The sequence below is a fragment of the Gossypium raimondii genome, chromosome 4 (assembly GCF_025698545.1).
Source record: "Gossypium raimondii isolate GPD5lz chromosome 4, ASM2569854v1, whole genome shotgun sequence".
In the NCBI taxonomy this organism is placed as follows: Eukaryota; Viridiplantae; Streptophyta; class Magnoliopsida; order Malvales; family Malvaceae; genus Gossypium; species Gossypium raimondii.
In genome coordinates this window covers 11868390-11889212 of record NC_068568.1, presented here as the reverse complement: position 1 = coordinate 11889212, position 20823 = coordinate 11868390, and the positions used below count along the sequence as shown (strand labels likewise).

General features: G+C 33.2%; 1 protein-coding gene and 1 pseudogene across 1 annotated transcript; one reads left to right on the top strand and one right to left on the bottom strand.

The window, feature by feature from the left end:
* Positions 1 to 2234: 2234 nt before the first annotated feature.
* On the bottom strand, positions 2235 to 4501 carry LOC105779036 (laccase-17-like; annotated as a pseudogene).
* Positions 4502 to 15909: 11408 nt separating this feature from the next.
* LOC105778802 (amino acid transporter AVT1D) lies at positions 15910 to 18930 on the top strand. Its single transcript, XM_012602561.2, has 11 exons — positions 15910 to 16097; positions 16298 to 16551; positions 16646 to 16860; positions 16999 to 17022; positions 17129 to 17309; positions 17377 to 17593; positions 17679 to 17814; positions 17892 to 18057; positions 18145 to 18188; positions 18267 to 18329; positions 18413 to 18930. The coding sequence occupies exons 1-11, from the start codon at positions 15910 to 15912 to the stop codon at positions 18506 to 18508; spliced, it is 1584 nt and encodes a 527-aa protein (XP_012458015.1). The 3' UTR covers positions 18509 to 18930.
* Positions 18931 to 20823: the final 1893 nt, after the last annotated feature.

Here is a 20823-nt window from a genome sequence, read left to right as displayed (position 1 = left end):
GATGTACGATTCAATGAAGCAAGCGAGTGGGATTGGAATAACTCAACGGAGGTTATCATCTAAAATAGAGGTTCATCAACCGCTACACCTATAATTATACCGACAAATCTTGAAACTACCGATGATGAAGATGAACCGCAACAAACCAAAATGCGAAGTTTGCAAGATTTGTATGATTCAACAAATGAGGTACATATTGTATGTCTTTTGGTATATTTTGAGAATATAAGTTTTGAAGAGCTGGTGTGAGACAAGAAGTGGGAAACTGCCATGGACGAGGAGATTAAAGCAATTGACCACAACAACACATGGGAGTTAACGAAATTACCAAAAGGAAGTCAACCCATTGGTGTAAAGTGGGTGTTCAGAAGAAAGATGAATGCTCAAGGCGAGTTAGAACGGTATAAGGCGCGTCTTGTTGCAAAGGGATACAAGTAAAAGGAGGGAATTGATTATGACGAGGTATTTTCTCCTGTTGTAAGAATGGAGACAATTCGATTGCTCTTTGCACAAGTCACTTAATTTAAATGGTCGATATTTCAAATGGATGTCAAGTCGGCATTCTTGAATGGTGTGCTTGAAGAAGAAGTCTACATCGAACAACCACCCAGGTACTTGAAAAATGGAGAAGAGAAGAAGGTGCTGAAATTGAAGAAGGCACTTTACGGGTTGAAGCAAGTACCGCAGGCATGGAATACTCGTATCAATACATACTTCAAGGAGAACGAGTTCAAACAATGTCCCTATGAACATGCATTTTATGTGAAGAAGAATGGAGGTAATATGTTATTTGTTGCTCTTTATGTCGATGACCTCATTTTTATGAGGAACAATGGTAAGATGATACTAGATTTTAAAAGCACAATGACACAGGAATTAGAGATGACAGATTTGGGTTTAATGAAGTTTTTCCTTGGTTTGGAGGTAAGACAAGAAGAGACAGGTATTTTTGTGTCATAAGAGGCATATGCAAAGGAAATTTTGAAGAAGTACAAGATGGCATATCGCAACCTGGTATCAACACCAATGGAACTAGGTGTAAAACTCTCGAAATTCGATGAAGGAGAACGAGTCGATGCGAGCAAATACTAGAGTTTGGTGGGAAGCCTTCGCTATCTCACTTGCACAAAGCCTGACATTTCGCTAAGTGTTGGCATTGTAAGTCGGTTCATGGAGGAGCCAGTTTATTCACATTGGAAGGCGTTGAAACGAATCCTACTGTACATCCAAGGAACGGTGTCACTCGGGTTATTCTATTCAAATATGGAAGATTACAAGTTGATTGGGTACTCTAACAGTGATTGGTGCGGAGACTTAGACGATCAGGAAAGTACATTGAGATATGTGTTCTTTATGGGTAACACAGCGTTTACTTGGCTTTTAAAGAAGCAACCAATCGTGACACTCTCAACATGTGAAGCTGAATATGTGGCAGCATATTGGTGTGTGTGTCATGCTATATGGCTCAAAAATTTGTTGGGCGAGTTGGAGCAACAACAACTCAGTGCAACTGAGATACGAGTTAACAATAAATCAGCGATTAAGTTGTCAAAGAACCCAGTAAATCATGAGAGAAGCAAACATATTGACATTCGTTTTCATTTCATCCGAGATCATGTAAAGGAAGGAAGTGTGAAATTAGTGCACGTGGCAAGTCGGGACCAAGTCGCGGATATCTTCACGAAACCGCTACCGATGGTACTTTTTGACAACTACAAGAAAATAATCAGCATGAAAGATGACAGAAGCATTTAAGTTTACGGGGGAGTTTTGTTGAATAAATGTTAAATGAAAGGTCAAGAGTTCTGTTTTTTAATAGGTTTAAATTAGCAGTTTTTTAGGAGAATGAAAGGTCAAGAGTCATTGGTTTATGGCTATTATTAGATTTTAATATTTTCAGTTTTTGTTTTAAAGGGCAGACTATAGTCTATAAATAGTTTGTAAGCATTTGATATATTTGAAAAACAATTTTACAAGAAAAACTAAAGAAAAGAAGCTAAAAAGTGGAATTAATCTTAATTCTTAAGAAATCTAAAAGATACGAAGGAATCATTTGAATTGAATTGACTTGAAAAGGAAATATAGTTATTACAAAGTCCAAAAATCTACTAAAAACTTTCCTATTGATTGGTGCATGAGAGCCATATCAATATGGATTATTTATGGTGTGATAAAAGAATGGAAGAATATACAAAGGGAAAAAAGAATAAAAAAATGGGTGGCTACTAAAAATTTCAGCATTTAAGAAGATCGAAAGGTGAAGGTGGGAGCTTCTGCTTTCGCCCCTTGCCGTTGTTGCCAACCCAAGCCATTTTCAAGCCCTAGCTGGTGTGCACTTCCAAATGGCAGTGCATAAACCAAACTCCTATAGTTTAACCCCACAACCACAAAGAAAAACAAATCAGCCGCATGAATGAAATTATTTGTAGATACTTCTTTTTTGTTCTTTTTCTTTTATCATTAGGGATAAGCTCGCTGCATTGATTTGTTTCGTATGTAAAATATCTAGGTTATTTGCAAGGAAGCGAATGGCGACCCATCCACCAGAGGGCACCCCCACAGTGTTTCTTTTAGCTAGGTCAACAAGGTTGAACTTGGCAGGGTCTTTTCTGGGGTTGAAGTTTCCAATGTCTTGACCAAGCACAAAGAAATTAACGCCATGGAGATGCAAAGGGTGGCTTTCTGCTCCTATAATGCTAGTGTCTTGCACCACCAACTCCACGCTAGTGTTAAAGGGAAAAACCCCAGCTTTTGTGCCATTGTTCACTATAGTGCTTCTTGGTGGTGTGCTTGTGTTGTTAAACTTGATTAAAGGGTTAGCTGGAAAATCAGTGGCGAACACTCCCTTTCCTTTGTTAAAGAAGTGAGCTTGAAGAAGTGCAATGTTGGGTTGAACAAACGACACATTATTAATCGAGGCTACTAATTTCGTGTTGTTAGGACCTTGACATGTTTGGTTTTAAGGGCATGGAATGTAATAACTGTAAAAATCTTGATACAAAACTTAATAAATCAGGATCTGCTATGTAAAATCATCAAGAATAAATCATGAATAAAATTAGATGCAGATACATACCTGAACCCATCGATTCCTTGAAATTTTTTCAGATCTTATGGTTTCAATCTTCCAAATTAGCACACAAGAAGTTAAGAGAAAATTTGCTCTCTTTTCTAAATATGGGATATTAGAAAAGTTGTTTATGTGTAATTTGAGTCCATAACCCTAATATATAACTTTTGCACATTAATCCTAATTTCTTATCAACCCATCATTAATTAGAAATTAATTACTAGAGTATCTACACATATTTGACCTATACTTTATTTAACAACTAAAACCTAATAAACCTTAACCAACTTAGATCACTTTTAATTTGGACTAATCTATTATATCACTTTTAATTTGGGTGCTGAGCAGTTATAAGAGGGACTTGGCAGGCAATTAATGGTATAAGCATCAGAGATATTTGGTGCACCTCCAGTTTGCAAGGCCTGGATGATAATTGTCTCTGTGTTTGATTTCCACCATTACCTTGTAATTAAAATGTTAATTTCCTCTAGTTTTAACTTAAGTAGTAAGTTTCGGAATATGAGAATTGAGAGAAGCTACACATTTTACCAAAAATAATGGGAATTTATTTGAATGGATGGGGAAATGGGTAAGGAACATGTCACTTTGGGAGGATGAAAATAAGGCCATAAAGAGTCGTTATGAGCCAAGAAATGTGAGCATACAAAAATAGGGTTCCTCTTTAGCCCGTGACTGTAAAATTGTATGCGTAGAACTGTCCTGTTTGAATGGGGCATTGCATATCAGCCTAACTGCTCCTTAGTTTCCTTACTCTATACTTGTTTCACCATTAATACAGCTTTCAGGATAAGAGAAACAAACAATATAAAGCAATATGGGAACAAAAGCACTAGTTTGTTGCATACCAGTAAAGAGTGGCATTGTACTGAACATGATTAACCACCTTGATAATAAGACGATCACATTCCCTAGCTATGATCCGAGGCCCTGAAACAGGTTGTTGATTGTCATAATGCTCTTTGTTTGGGACAATCTTGTCATATTTTTCATCTTAGTCTATGAAAAATTCAGAAGAAACAAGAACAAAATATAAAAGGGGGTATTGCATTATTTTAAAAGAAAAACTTTTGCAATGAGGTGATCACATGTACATCAAACTTGTAGTGCATGGTAATGGATGCATTCTTTGCAAATGCAGTATCTATGAATAACAAAAAAGCAAAAAATGCAAACAAAACAAACTTGAGAAAGGTGGAAACTATGATGTGGCTTTGAAATTGTTGAGATTTGAGAAAAGAGGGTGAAGGATGTTTTTGTTGCAAGATGACCATTCATGCAATATACACATTTGATGAACTCACCAAGTTTGGCGAATCCCCTAAGATTGGCAAACTCGCCAAATCTAGCGAATCCCCTAACATTTGTTGAATCTCCTAAGATTGGTGAACTCACGATAAGTGGCGAGCTCATTACTTTGGTGAACCAGTGACTGCGAAAAAGATGTGAGTGTCTGAAACTAAACTGTGAAGCAACTGTATTTGAAGAGCAGCTTGCGTGCAAGTAATTTTTTCTAGATTTTTAAGAGAATTAGTATTTATTAGCATAAAATATTTGATATTTATTAGCATAAAATCTTTTTTTATTTCTTTCCATATTTAGGTTCTTATTTCTTCTCTACAATTCATCATTTCTTAGTATTGAAAATTTAACAATTGGTATCAGAGCTACCTTCTTAAGGGCAATTGTTATTTTTCTGTGTTATACATGGTTTCCTCGAGTTTTTCTCCACCTTCACCAGTTGTTTTCAATGGTGAAAACTATCATATATGAGTTGTCAAGATGAAGACCTATTTGCAAGCTTATGACTTATGAGAGGTTGTGAATATAGATTTCAAGCTTGCACTATTGAGGGACAACGTTATAGTCACTCAAATTAAGCACCATAATGACGAGTAAGCTAAAAGATATAAGGCGATGTCCTGTATACAGAATGGCATCTCAGATTTATATGCACACATATTATGACTTACATGACCCCAAAAGAAGCTTGAGATAAGCTAAAGGAGAGTTTCAAGGTTCAAATAAGACCAGACATCAAAAACTCTTTAATTTACGAAGGGATTTTGGGAATTTAAAAATGAAAGAGGCTGAAACAGTGAAACAATACGTAGACAGGATCATGGTGGTAGTTAATAGCATCAGGTTACTTGGGGAACAATTCACAGATAGCATGGTCGTTGAGAAACTCATACAAATTTTATTGATAGATATGAATCTAAAATTTCTTCACTTGAAGACTTAAGGAACCTGTAGGCGATCTTTCTTCCAGAATTGATAAATGCTCTATATGCTCAAGAGCAAAGAAGATCATCAAGGTGAAAGGAGTACGCAGAAGAGGCATTGCAAGCCATGAGTGTTGATGGTGTGAAACCCCAAAAAGATAAAGGTAAGAAAGGTTCGACGAAGAAGAATGAGAGGCGAAGCAAGATGATGAAAAGAAGAAATATTCACCATGTTCAGAATGTAAGAAAAACACTCGCCCTAAAAAATATTACTGGTTTAGACCAGATATAAAATGAAGATCATGCAATTTGTTGGGTCACATAGAGAAAGTATGTAAGAACAAAGTGCAAACCCCTCAACAGTATGTGTAGGCTTAGGCAGTTGAGGGAGAATACATTTAGGAGGAGCAGGTGTTCACAACTACTTGTTCTGCATCAAAAAACAGAGTCACGAACGTTTGGTTGATCGATAGTGGATGCACCAACCATATGACCTCAGATGAAAGCATCTTTAGAAAGATTAATAAAAGTTACAACCTTAAGGTGAGGATTGGTAATGGCGAACTCCTAGAAGCTAAGGGCAAGGGCAAAGTGGTGATCAGTTCGTCATCAAGTACTAAAGTAATCTCAGATGTCCTCTTAGTACCTGCGATAGATCAAAGTCTCTTTAACATTTGTTAACTGCTTGAGAAAAATTATAATATTATTTTTAAGAATTATGGATGCATTATATTTAACTCATTAAGATAGGAAGTTATAACATTCTCGATGAAAAATAGAAGCTTTGTGTTAGACTGAAATATGGTGAATCCTAAAGCCTATTCCAGTTTTGTAGATAATGTGAACCTTTGACACAAAAGGCTGGGACATGTGAATTATAACTCTCTTAGTCGAATGTGCGAAACAAGTTTGGTAAAAGAAACAATCAGCATTGTGGAGTATAGAGGCATTTCTGAGGTATGCCAATTTGGGAAACATGCGATGTTACCATTCCCAGTAAACAAGGCTTGGCAAGCTCATTAAAGGTTACAGTTGGTCCACTCTGATGTGTGCGGACCCATGAAAATACCTTCATTAAATGGGTGTAGATACTTTGTCTTGTTCATTGATGACTTTACCAGGTATTACTTGGTTAAATTTTTGAAGTGTTTTGGAAGTTTAAAGTGCAGGTTGAGAACTAGACCAATTACAAACTGAAAAAGGTCAGGTCTAATAATGGAACCAAGAACACCTCAAATAAATCCTAAAACTATTGTGAAGTAGTTGGGATTCATCACCAGCTCACCAACATTTACACTCCACGATAGAATGGAGTGTGCAAGAGGAAGAATAGAACAGTAATGGACATGACGAGATGTCTGCTTTTTAAAAAAGTAAATTGCCAAAGGAGTTTTAGGCTGAGGTAGTGAACACATCAATCTATTTGCTGAATAGACTACCAACCAAGGCTATAGAAGAAAAGACTCAATTCGAAGCATGGTTTGGTAATAAACCCTCTATTCCTCACTTAAGAGTTTTTGGCCGTGTTTATTTTGATCATATGCCATACGTGAAACAGAGCAAGTTAGAGAGGAGGTCACAGTCAAGTATCTTCCTAAGGTATAGTAGCAATAAGAAGGGTTATAGAATTTATGATCCTTCCACAAAGAAAGTTTTAGTGAGTAGGGATGTTGTGTTTGACGAAGGAAGAACTTTGAATTGGGATGCTACTTAAACTGAATAAAAGATGTACGAACTGAGTGTGCAAAATCATAATGGCGAGCTAGGGTCGTAGTTTGGCGATGAGCTAACTGAAACAGAAATTGACGACACTCCGATAAGAGGCATGCGATCCATAAATAAGATCTATCAGTGAGCAGATGTAGAACTACTTGAACCTACGAGCTTTGAAGAAGTTGAAACTATAGAAGGCTGGAAAGAAGCCATGCGAGAGGAGATGAGTATGATTCACAAGAAGCAAACTTGGGAGCTTGTTGATAAACCATCGCATAAAAAGGTCATTGGTGTTAAGTGGGTGTTCAAAATCAAACTAAATGCTGATAGTCTCTTAACAAGCTAAAGACGAGGTTGGTTGTTAAAGGTTTCAGTCAACAATATAGAATTGATTATTGGGAGACCTTTGCACCAGTAGTAAGGCTGAACACGATTAGACTATTATTGGTCTTGGCAGCATAGATGGGTTGGAAAATTTATTAGCTGGAGGTTAAATCAGCCTTCTTGAATGGCTACTTGCAAGAAGATATTTATGTGAAGCAACCTTCTAGGTTCATAGTTAGAGGAAAAGAAAAGAAGGTATATATGCTTAAGAAGGCCTTATATGGATTGAAACAGGTTTTGCAAGCTTGGTATGTGAGGATAGATGAGCACTTCACAAATTTGAGATTTGAAAAGCGTCCTAACGAACCTACCTTGTATGTAAAGAAGAATGGCGAAGTCATGTCACTGATTTTTTTCATTATATGTTGACGATTTGCTAGTGATTAAGAATAGCGATAATTTAGTAAAGGAGTTTAAGTTACAAATAGAGAAAATATTCGAAATGTTTGATCTTGGAGAAATGAGATATTCCCTTGGGATGGAAATATGGCAAGTTCAGGAAGGAATTTTCATAAGTGAATAGAGTTTTGCACTAAAGATTTTAAAGAGGTTCTGCATAGAGAAATGTAAATGAATCAGCACGCCTGCTGCACTTGGAGAAAAATTCAGTAGTCATGAAAACTTTTAGAAGGTTGATGAGAATAATTATTGAAGTCTTGTGAGTTTTTTGTTGTATATAACAACGACACAACTTGATATTATGAACGTAGTTGGTTTGTTGTCAAGATTTATGCAATGCTACGATACTTCTCATTTCAAAGCTGCAAAGAGAGTGTTGAGATACGTTAAAGGAATAGTTGATTTTGGTGTTTGGTTCGCAAAGACGAACTCGTTGAGGCTTGTTGGATACACTGACAATGATTGGGTTGGATCAATGGATGATATGTAAAGTACCTTCGGATATTTCTTTTCACTTGGATCTAGGGTACTCTCTTGGAGTTTGAAGAAGCAATCAACAATTGCTCAATCTACAACTTAGGCAGAGTATATAACTGCGGCAACAACAGTCAACCAAGCAATTTGGTTGAGAAAACTTTTTTTGACTTGAATCTTATGCAGGTTGAAGCAACTAAAATTTTATGTGATAATCAGTCTACCATAACAATTGCGAAGAACCTAATCTTTCATGGAAAGACAAAGCATTTTAAAACCAAGTACTATTTTGTGAGAGAAGTTTAACTGAGCAAAAAAGTGATTCTGGTTCATTGTAATACTAAAATTCAACTTGTAGACATTCTGACCAAACCATTGGGAAAAATGAGGTTTGAGGAGCTAAGAAATAAAATTGCTATTTGCAGCATGAAGGCCAAGGATAAGTGTTGTGAGATGGCTATTCATGCATCATGCACATTTGGCGGACTCGCCAAGTTTGGCGAATCCCCTAAGATTGGTGAACTCGCCAAGTCTGGCGAATCCCCTAAGCTTGGCGAACTCATGATAAGTGTCATGCTCATTACTTTGGCGAACTAGTGGCCTCGAAAAAGATGCGAGTAGTTTGAAGCTAAACTGTGAAGTAATTGGATTTGAAGAGCTTGCATGGAAGTTATGTTTTCCAGATTTTTTAATAGAATTAGTATTTACTAGCATAATATATTTGATATTTATTAGCATAAAATCTTTGTTATTTCTTTCTGTATTTAGGATTTTTTTTGTGTTACAAATACCTCTTTTCTTTCTTTGTTCATTAGGTGTGTGAAAAATATATAATATAAAAAGTTTAGCAGATAGTTTTGTTGCTAAATTTCTATTTCTTCTCTGCAATTCTTCCTTTCTTAGTATAAAAAATCCAACAATTTTTTATTGGATATGCAATGCAGGATAGAGCAAGACAAGTTTCAATTCATAAAAAGAGGGACAAATGGTCTGATTTGTTAATTAGGTGTCATTTTAGCAACAAATTGCATTAATCTAACTCCATGCCTACTTTAAGTTATTTAATTAGATGGATGCTCAATATCATATTAATCTACTCCTAAATCCTATTGTAAACTAATCATGAATTTCCCTTATATGTAAAAAAAAGGTTCATCAATCCATGAACTATTATAACCGGGGGACCATTTAGTACAATGTAAATAATAAGAAAACTCTATAATTTCAGTAAAAAATAAAGGAAAACAATTTTACATATGTGATTAAATTAATTACAAGTTGATAAGTTAATGTGAGGAATGTGTGGGTTGGGATTTCTTTGCTTGAACTTCCTAATTTTCAAACTTCATAATTAAGTTGGTAAATGGTCAATTGTTCCTTACTATTCAAATCTTGTCTAACAACTTTCGATGTTAACATGCTGTTGTTTACTCTATGGGTGGAACTGTTAATTGGAGTTGATTTTGGAAGGGTGAATTTAAGTTTAATGTTGAGTTTGGTTTGTGTTTAGACTCGGTTAATTTGAGTTTTATAGATTTTAAGTTATATTCCAAAACATTTTTTTATTCATGTAGTTTAGGTTTAGAGTTGAGATTTTAAAGATTGAGTCTTTTTACATTATGATAATTTCATATTCGGTTATTCAAATTTAATTTAGCACAAATTATTTTGACTTAGATCATTTTAGATTCAAATTATTTATATTTTTACTTAGTTTTTTTTTAGGTTTGATCATTAAAGTCTCTATGGGTCCATTTTTAATTTTGAAATAAAATTAAGTCAACTTTTATAAGTAGATGTTTAAATTACGAAGAAGTTTTAATTCTATCAATAATGTAAAAATCTACTCTTATAATGGGAGGTTGTGTACTTTTTTTTCCTTCATTAGTTTTTTCTATCCCACATGGTTTTTCCCAATAAGATTTTAATAAGGCATATTTTCGTTGATGAGGATTTAAATGTTAAGTTTATAAGGAGATTTAATTTGACTTTAATTAATGTATTTGTAATCTATGATGATTAAAGGCACATAAATAGAGATCATGTCCAAGCTTGTGATGTATAAGCAAAAGGAAGAATTATAATCTCATCTTGTTCCTTATTTTTTTTGATATCTCTTGTTCTTACTACATTTTCTCTTACATATCCAAAATGTTTTTATTTTTGTTGGTGAGTGGAGATAAAAATAAATTTATGAGAATTTAACGAAAGCTTCAAAGTGTGTATCAATCTCACTTTCTTTAAGGTTCTATTTGCCCCCACCTATACTATGGTGTGCAAAAAAGTTATTGACAAATGAACCTCGAGGATACAATAAAGCCCAATGACTATCTACGTTTTGCACTGACGGAAACAGTCCACTGAGCATTGAGCAGAGCATAGCAAGAATATCACTTTCTATAAATAATTTTTGCTGTAATTCTTTATAGAATAATCTAGAAATATAAAAAAAATTGTGGGAGAATAGAAAGAAACTTTTGATGTATTTTTTTGGCGTGTCTTGCAAGTGAAATTTCACTCCTATTTATAGGAGATCTCTTGTCTCTTCATAGGGATATACCTACCCAAATGGATAGTCATATCTTTAGCCATAAACATAATTATTCAATAGACATCTATTTGAATAATTATAACTCTTTATTATTAATTAAGTGACACAACTTTTGGTAACTTATAACTTTTCATTTACAACTATTGGAACACTATATATTTTGAAAATGTTCCAACAATCTCCTTCATTTTTAAGATATTCTAGATTTTGATAATCTTGGAAATCAATTGCATAATTGAAGATGTCTTACGATTGAACATTCACTTAGTGAGAACATGTTAAAGTTAATCAATATTGCATTGTAGACTATGCTTTGAACTGACTATTCCATTTGATTAATCAAATACATCTCACATAATGATTTCAACACCAGTTAATGCACAGAATCCAATGACATTATTATGGCCATGTGTCTATAACCTCGTTTCACGAGTACTATTAAAGCCAAGCCCTTGAGCTCTTAGAAATGGTCACACTTCCACTCACATAGGTAGATTCCATCAAGAGTGTTCCTGAAATTATAACACTCTAACATATTGATGCTATGGGTATATTAAGAGTATAATACTCATCCTTCCCCTTATCATTACGGATACCTAACACTTTTTCCCTTGGGATGATATAGTATATATATATTTATAGTGCTAGCAGTCACATATTGATGATGTACTTTATGCCATTGAACTTAAGACTTGACGTTATACCAATAGTTGAGTTGAGTTTCCAGCATGGGTGACTCAAATATTATAGGCTTGTATCTCATCCCTCAATTTCCAAATTTTCAACATAGCTATGTTAATTATCCATACCACATGGTGAAACTTTATATTTATTTGTGTCTTGAAAATTCACAAGACCAACATCCCCACCATGTTCAATTACCCATTCTTTCGCAAAACAATGCTATCAAGGATATCCTTTCTACTGTTGTTAAATTATAGTGGTCACTTTATCTTTTCTTATCATGATGCTTTTATATTTGACTACTTTATTTATTTCTTAATATCCAAGAAATTAGTTTCACAATCACCAAATATATGAAACCATACATCATGTCTTTTTCACCAAGTAAGTTGTTGTAAAGAGACCTCAAATCTCTTAGTGAAACTAGAAAACATATTTTCTATTTGTCATAGCTTTTTTCAAAGTCAGTACATGACTTTAAATTTTTTGATTCATAGTCAAATAAAATTATTTTCTCAACACACATTATATATACAAGGGTGTAACATATACATTCATATTAAAGGACCATCAATTGTCCAATCGAGTGACTATAAAATCACAAATTTATTCACCCTTCACCATGGATATTATCAATTATTTTCGACTATGATCAAAATCATGTCCACCATCTAAATGGGTCAAATAGCATTCTTATTTCTATTTTCATACTTAAGAGATCTTTGATTCATGGCTTCCATAGTAAATTTTAAAATTTACTACATCTCAATTTTTTATAGAACCATGGGATTATAGATTATATCCAAACAATATATAGATACCGAGGCATTATCATAAACATACACAATATGATCTCGTTTTCAAATATATGATTTTCACATTTTCACTAGAAGATTACATACCCAAATAGTGATTTTGTGATACCAACTAATGTTTTCCATTATTCGCCTTGTCTAGAAAATTTAACCATACATATGCATATCACTTATTTCATTTATAGTCAAAACCACTTCTAGTCCAAACTTTATAACATAGAATAAAAATGTACAATCATATATAAAACCCATTTAGCTTAAACTTATTTAAAAAATAACAGTCAAAATTATTTATATTATATGATCTACAAACTTTCATTTTAGCAATGAATAATGTCTCATCAATATTATCCAAATTCTAGCTATTAATATTATGATTTGAATAAAAATAATTTCATATCTCAAGTTAAATATATATCAAGAAAAAGAAAGAATAAGACTTTCACTACAAATTAGATGGAACGAGATATATTTAAATTCTCCTGACTTATTTTCTATTTATAAAGCATTGATAGGTGCCTAAGTGATTCTTTAAAAAGAAATCACTTTTTAAGTTGCACTTTTTGGTTTCAAGAAACCATTCATCCAACCTTTTAAAAGTATTCGTTGGACCTAGTGATGCAAATTTTCGATTTAGGAAGGCTCACCCGAATGATCATAATGCTTCTGTTGAATAGAAGCATATTCAACTAATTTTTGAAAAATGTCATCACCATTCAAAATGAAAGTAACTTTTCGATCCATTAATAGACCCTTTCCTAAACGTGCATTTTCATTTCATTCGTACATTTTCATTCCATCTCATTTCTTTCTTTCTTTCTTGCATGATATATAATATATAATATATAATTTTATACCAATCAGAATCATGCATCTCAAAAAATCATGCATAAAATGAACTAGCATTTGATTTTTTTTTTGTCCAGTAATTGATGCATGAGACACCCACATATTTTTCATAATGTAATTCAATAAACACATAACAATTAAAATCTAAATCATGCAATATGAGTAAAATAATAAATTTGACTCACCTTTTCTTGTGATAAAGATTTCTTTTAAATCAAAATTTGATAAGATCTCTAGCCTTGATGCAACCACATTTGTCGATATCCATCCTCATAGTATCATGCTTGTAGTGGCATGTGAATGTGCGGTGAATAGACAAAGCTTCTTTAATTTCTCATAAATTGCGAAATTAAAACCTTAAAATTGTTGGTGAGTGAGAATAAAAATAAACTTATAAGAAATTAAGGAAGGCTTCAAGGTGTGTATCAATGCCACTTTCTTTAAGGTTCTATTCACCCCCACCTATATTATGGTGTGCAAAAGAATTACTCGTAAAGGAATCTCGATGATACAATGAAACCCAATGACTAACTACATTTTGCATTGATGGAAACAATCCACTGAGCATTGAGCGATGCATAGCAAGGATATCAATTTCTATAAAGAATTTCTGCAGTAATTCTTTATAGAACAATCTAGAAATATAAAAAATGGTAGAAGAATAGAAAGAAACTTTTGATGTGTCCAGCAAATGAAATTTCACTCCTATTTATAGGTGGTCTCATGTCCCTTCATATAGATATAACTACCCAAATGGATAGTAATATCTTTAGTCATAAACATAATTATCCAATAGATATCTACTTGAATAATTGTTACTCTTAATTATTAATTAAGTGACATAACTTTTGGTAACTTATAACTTTTCATTTGCAACTATTGGAACACTATATATTTTGAAAATATTCCAACAATTTTGTAGATAATTGAAATCAATGATAAGAATGCTTGAGATTAAGCTTAAACTCTCATATTACATAATGCAATAATTTTACTATTAAGTGATAAAGTTATCGACGCATATGTAAATTTTCAAATTTTAGTGGGTGTTGGTAACTTTGCAAGAAATTTTACAATTACTTGAAAGAAAACACATACACACTTAAGATTGACATTAAAGATGAGATTTCATCAATATGATTCATGAAAACTACAATAGTTTTAAGATGTTTAGTAGTTTTAGAATTGGAGTTTTCTTTTTCTTGCTTATTCGTGCATTGGAAAAAAATTATTTTATAATTGGTTGGTGGGATGGGATTGTTTGAGATTGAACTCAAACTCAAATTCCTCACAATATAATATTTTGTCATTAGGCTAAGAGGTTATTGACAAATTCATTTCTTTGATTTGCATATATAATTAAATAAGACTAAGGCCTAATTATATAATGGTTAAATTTTGCTATTAATCCTGTATTTCATGAAAGCTTTAGATTTAGTTCTTATACTTTAATTTGGTCATTTTAAATCTCATATTTTTAAATTTTAAAATTTCAATCACCACTAAATGATAATTATTAAATTCATTAAGTTAAGTTCTACTATTTCCAAATTTTGATATGGCGATATATTATCACATGTGTAATGCCATGTCAACTTGTTATTTCTATATGCCAAGAAAAAAAAACATGTTATTTCTACATATTACTCACTAAAATTTAGTTAATAGATTAATGAATGTCATTTGCATCAAGATTGAAATTTCAAAATTAGAGAAGTATAAGGACATAGAGTGATCCACTTGAAGAATATAAACTAAATATAAAATTGTATGCATAGTACATGATTAGTAATTGCATTTAGTCAAAAGATTTAACTATTATTGTTTGGATCAGAACTAAAATTTCAAATTTTAAAAAGTACATTAACTAAAATTAATTAAAATAAAATATAGACACTAAATCCACCATTTTTGCAAAGTAAAAGGCCGAATCACAGAATTTAACCTTACATAATTTGGACCAATTTTAAGATAAGGAGAATTCCAATATCATGGCTTCTTATAACCCATATATATATGGTAATTGTAAAAAAATAAAATTAATTATAAAAAAATTAATATATCTGATTAAGTTAAATTGTAGCTAAAATAATGTGTAGCATATAAATGGCAGCTACCCCAGTTCCAAGTTGCAAGCAAAACAGCCCAAAACCGGAGAAAAGGAAAACGAAGTTGAGAAATTTGGTGAGGCAAATAAATGCCAAATATCAAATGCAATACCCACAAGTTCGGATCTCCTCCTATCTCCTCACATCACATGGTTGCTATTAATTGTCGGTCATTAACTTTGAAAGCAGCTTACAAACTGCCACGTTTTCACCCCGACATACATATGAAACCAAATCCATGCATATTCAACAAACCTGCAATTGCATGCATGCATGCTGCCTCTCATCATCTCCCATTCTCCCCCCTTTCCTTCCCTTTCATGAAGTAATAAAAACTGCATGAAACGAAACCCATTTCTCCTTCTTTTGCTCTTTGACCCTATTTTTGTTTTCTTTTCGTCATTTCATATATTGCTTTCTTTGCCATTGCCAGCCATTGCCAGACAAAATTAAATCCCCAACATTTATATAAATATATAGCTATTTTTTAATCTCTCAGCTCTTTCTTTTTGTGTGTGTGTTTGGTTGTTGTGCCTTCAATATATATGCATATGCGCTAATTTTGTGGTGTTTGGGGATCAAACAAAACCAAAAAGATCAAGACGGCCGAGGAAGAAATATGAAGATAGATGAGGATCTTGGTTTAGATCGAGAAGATGCATTCCAAACAGACGACGAAGAAAATCGAGCTGAAAGGGTATGTTGTCACGTTGAGGATGACACAGAATCTGATTTCACTTTCCCTTCCCGAAATTCCTCCAATAATTGCATTGGAGCCAACAATTCCAAATGGCCTCAAAGTTACAGGTAATAAATTTTCTTTTATTTTTTCATTGCCTTTAGATTTTGTCAGCTATTTTAGATTGAATGTTATGTTTTCAGCAAGTTTTATATTTGAAAAATGGGTGGAGATTGTTGTTCTTAATCAGTGCCTGTCCCATGTGAAATAGTTATGTAAGATAAATTATCTTATGATTTCTGGGGGTTAAGAATGTTGGTACTTGCAGGAAATCAATGGATATGCTTAAAGGTACTACGCCGCAGTCGCTTAGTTTCTTAAAGAGAAGTGGTGCAACAGGATCAATGGGCAGTTCCAGCTGTAACAATGATGAGTCTTCCCTGGGTACTCCACTCATTTTTGATACCATTTTAGATGAAGAAGTGCATACCCCTATTCTCCTAACTTCAGAGCAAAGTGTTTCTGTCAATGGATCAATACCATCAGAGAAGCAGTGTTCATTTACCCAAGCACTTATTAATGGTAACTATTTTTCATTTATTACCTTTAGTTTTTTTATTATTATTTGCCAATTTTCAGCTACACTAGTTTTAGATCTTTGTTTATGTTGGTGTAGGAATCAATGTTCTGTCCGGCATAGGACTCCTTACAACTCCTTATGCAGTGAAAGAAGGAGGGTGGTTAAGCCTCACATTACTCATAATATTTGGTATCATTGCTTGTTATACTGGGGTTTTATTAAAAAGATGTTTAGAAAGCTCTCCTGGTCTACAAACTTATCCTGATATCGGACAGGCCGCTTTCGGTGTAGCCGGTCGCTTAATGATATCTGTAAGTTGACCATCCTTTATAACTACAATTTCCTTCATTCTTTGTATACAATTTTGTTTCTATGATTGCAATGCATACACATTAGTAATTAGAAATTGTGATACTTACTAACACTTGGTCTTAATTCCTGAAATGAAGGTGATTTTGTATGCAGAATTATATGTAAGTGCAACACTTTCTTTGTCTTTTTTCTGTTGCAGTTTTGTGTTTAATCTGATTTCCATCCCATGTTCTGCACTAAAATTTGAGCAGCGCCATTGATCTGTAGGCGGCGTGTGTGGAGTACGTAATAATGATGAGTGATAACCTTTCGATGATTTTCCCGACCACCAACATACATTTTGCGGAAATATATCTGGATGCTCCTCAAGTATTTGCTATCATAGGAACTCTCATTATTCTCCCAACTGTTTGGCTTCGAGACCTTAGCTTGCTCTCATACATTTCAGGTTGCCTCCTTCCCTAACTTTTATGTTTTAAGCAATGACTCATGATGTTAACCTTTTAAATGTTCAGTTGGTGGAGTTGGGGCATCAATCTTAATGGTGCTTTGCTTGTTATGGGTTGGAGTCGATCAGGTCGGGTTTCATCGAGGTGGAACTGCTGTTAACCTTGCAAACCTTCCCATCTCAGTAGGAATATACAGCTTCTGCTATGCCGGCCATTCCGTTTTTCCAAATATATATTCTTCCATGAGAGAGCCCTCACTTTTTCCTTTTGTTCTTATAGGCAGGTAACATAGAAATTTCACCTTCTTCTTAAATCTTCAAATTCTTACAAACTCTATATAATAAACTCCTGTTAACTTGTGTTTCCAGCTTTATGTTTTGTTGGACCGTTTGCACAGGAGTAGCTATCTCTGGCTTTCTCATATTTGGTGATTCAGTTGAATCTCAATTTACTCTAAACATGCCCATGAAATTCTTGGCCTCGAAAATCGCAGTCTGCACTGTGGTACGTTAATGAGACGGATGCAGTTTCTTGTGATTTAAGCAATAGGCTCATCCAGATTATATATACATTGGTTTCAGGTTATCATAACGGTATCAAAATATGCCTTGACACTTACGCCCATTGCTTTGAGTCTAGAAGAACTTGTATCCTCCACATGGTTTAGATCTTATGGTGTTTCTATACTCATAAGAACAGCTTTAGTGATTTCAACTTTAGTGGTTGCAATGACGGTTCCCTTTTTTGGTAAAATAAAACAGTAACTGTTTTTTTTTTCTCTCCAACCAATATACATATTGATTTGCTCCTCCATTCTCTATTCTACTACTGCAGCTTTTGTGATGGCATTGGCAGGATCTTTGCTTGCAATGCTGATTGTAAGTTCCCTCTTTGAATATGTCTGCTATTTACTCCTTAAAACCCAATTTCTATGTCTAATCATGTTTTTATCACAGACTATCATCTTTCCATGTGCCTGTTATCTCAGCATACTTGGCGATAGATTAAACAAGTTACAAGTAAGAATCCTAGGCTTATCTTGCTTTTATTGCAATAAAAATGGCCTTAACATGAACATTTTTGCTTTGTGTTGTCTATTCAGATAACAGCCTGCATTTGCATTGCTGTTCTAGGACTGGTAATCGCTTGTCTTGGTACATATTCTTCGATCATAAGAATAGTTGGCCGACTCGATTGATCAAAGGGGGAGGGGGGGGCATTGCATACTTTGCCTTCTGCCATTTGTTTAGATGATGGATATATCTATATCTATAAATCATGAGTAAATTCCCATCAATAGTACTGACTTTACCACTTAACAGTTCTATCAGCTTGTAGCTAGACATGACCAGGCCTGTTCCTGAGTCTTTTTATGACAGGAAAATTACTTACTATTTTTTGAGGGATCTTCAGTTACTGGTTCATGTATCAGCGCAACAATGGCAGTTTGATTATTTGGGTCACTAGCCTTGTCACTGCTTACCAGATCTTCCAAGTTGCAACTTTCATTTGGGGGCCAATGGAGTATGTAAATCTCATTAAATTATTCTAGCATCAGATTTGCTGATAATCATCAACAAAAATCCTATCTATATTGTATTTTGTTATAACAGACACTGATTGCTTATTATTCGGATCATCATATCTGTATTAAGAAAATATTACATTTCAACATAAATCCTATCTAAATTGTATTTTGTTCAACCACAACACTGATGCCTTACTACTATTCAGATCATCATATTTGTATTAACAAAATATAAGAAATGACTCCTAAACATCAATATAAGAAATGACTATAAATTACTCATCCAATTCGATTTCTTCATAAAAACTAATAACTTCAACTCATGTAGTTTGAACAAAATTGACATTTTCTAAGACTAATTTTAATTTGAAACTAGCCTAAACTCGAAATGATTCAGTCTCAAAATTATTTAAATCCAAAATAATTTAAATAAAGTAAATCAAACTGATCCAAACTTAAATTAAGTATAATTTTTTAAAAATAATTATAACATTAAATTTTAATTTATAACTTACAAATTGTAATTATCATATTCTATTGTTATAAAATATGCAATTTCAGCTTATATTATGTCATCTCGATAGCAAATTACAAATGTAATAAATAATTAATAAAAAATATACATCATTTCTATATTCACAAGTAAGAGTAACAAGTGAAATAGGCCTAATAAAAATACAATTCAGTTAGAAAAAAAATGGTGTATACAACCCTAAAACCATTAAAATAACGTTTAGGGGTAAGCATTCGATCAAATTGAGTGAAAAATTCTGAGTTAATCGAGTTGAGGAATCTCATTTTATCATCCTAACTTGAATTGAAATTTTTTCGAATCTAGTCGAGTGAAATGAAATTTGAGTTGAGTCGAATCGAGTGAAATTGTAACACCCTATACTTGACCAGATCGTCAAGTTCGAGCTACAAAATGCCACATTCGTTGCTGGAACAACTACAATCAATTACAATTCAATTCCACAATTCATACATGAACTACAATTATATCCGAGTTTATACGAGGTTACGAACGCTCTTTTGATAACCCAAGGTCGAATAAGGACTAAAATGCAATATTTTTAGAATTTTTGGGTTGGCATAGCGATGTCAAGGGTATCTTATCGTGACCTCACAAAATCTCAATTTCACCGTCGCGATTTGACCCATTGGTTCCAAGACGACCGTTAACACCAATTGTAATAACCCGATTTTTAGTGGTATTGAAAAAGATGGTTCCAAAATCTCATTTTCATGAACCAAGTTCATAAATATTTTGAAATAAAAGTATATTGACGTTTGGTCCATCAATTTTTTTAAATAGATAGTTAATTAAGGCTCTAGGACTAAATTGTAAAAGTCCAATCGCTATAGGTTTTTAATTGACCAAAGGCTTAAGGACTTAAATGGCAATTAGCCAAAGGTCCAAAATTATAATTAAACCATTTTTAATATAGTGGTAGTGGAGGATGATGACATGATCATTATGAAACCTTTAATAATTAATTAAGTTAGATTAAACTAGATTAATTAAGTTAATTACATCTTAATTAAGGTATACATAATCTAATAAGTGGAAAGAAAGAGAAATTGTCATCTCCTTCATCTTTCTTATCAATTCTTCATCGAAAAACAAAAGATAAAAAACTTTCCAAGGGTTTCAAACATTCAGTTCTTATTTGGTAAGCAAATTTAAACTTTTTTCTTGTAATTTTAAAGATTTGAAGTTATTGGAGCTTGATTTAGCTAGCCCATGTATCAATTTGTAAAATTTTTAAAGTTTTAGAAAGTTTTCATTGTTGATTTCTTGAAGAATTTGGCTTGAAATTGATAGATTTTAAGCTTAGATTATGAAAAGGACTAGATTGTAAAATTTAATTATTAGTTTTGTACATAGGGACTAAAGTGAATAAATGAAATTTTTTATGAAATTTCAGTAGAAATAAAAATAGAGGGTGCCTAATGAATGTATGTGAAGTCGATTTAAAACCGAG

Bases quoted from the DNA above. Each gene is read 5' to 3' on its own strand.
- LOC105778802 (XM_012602561.2), top strand. From the start codon at position 15,910: ATGAAGATAGATGAGGATCTTGGTTTAGATCGAGAAGATGCATTCCAA. The intron at 17,815-17,891 runs GTACGTTAATGA...CATTGGTTTCAG, and splicing joins AAATCGCAGTCTGCACTGTG to GTTATCATAACGGTATCAAA. The intron at 18,058-18,144 runs GTAAAATAAAAC...CTACTACTGCAG, and splicing joins AATGACGGTTCCCTTTTTTG to CTTTTGTGATGGCATTGGCA.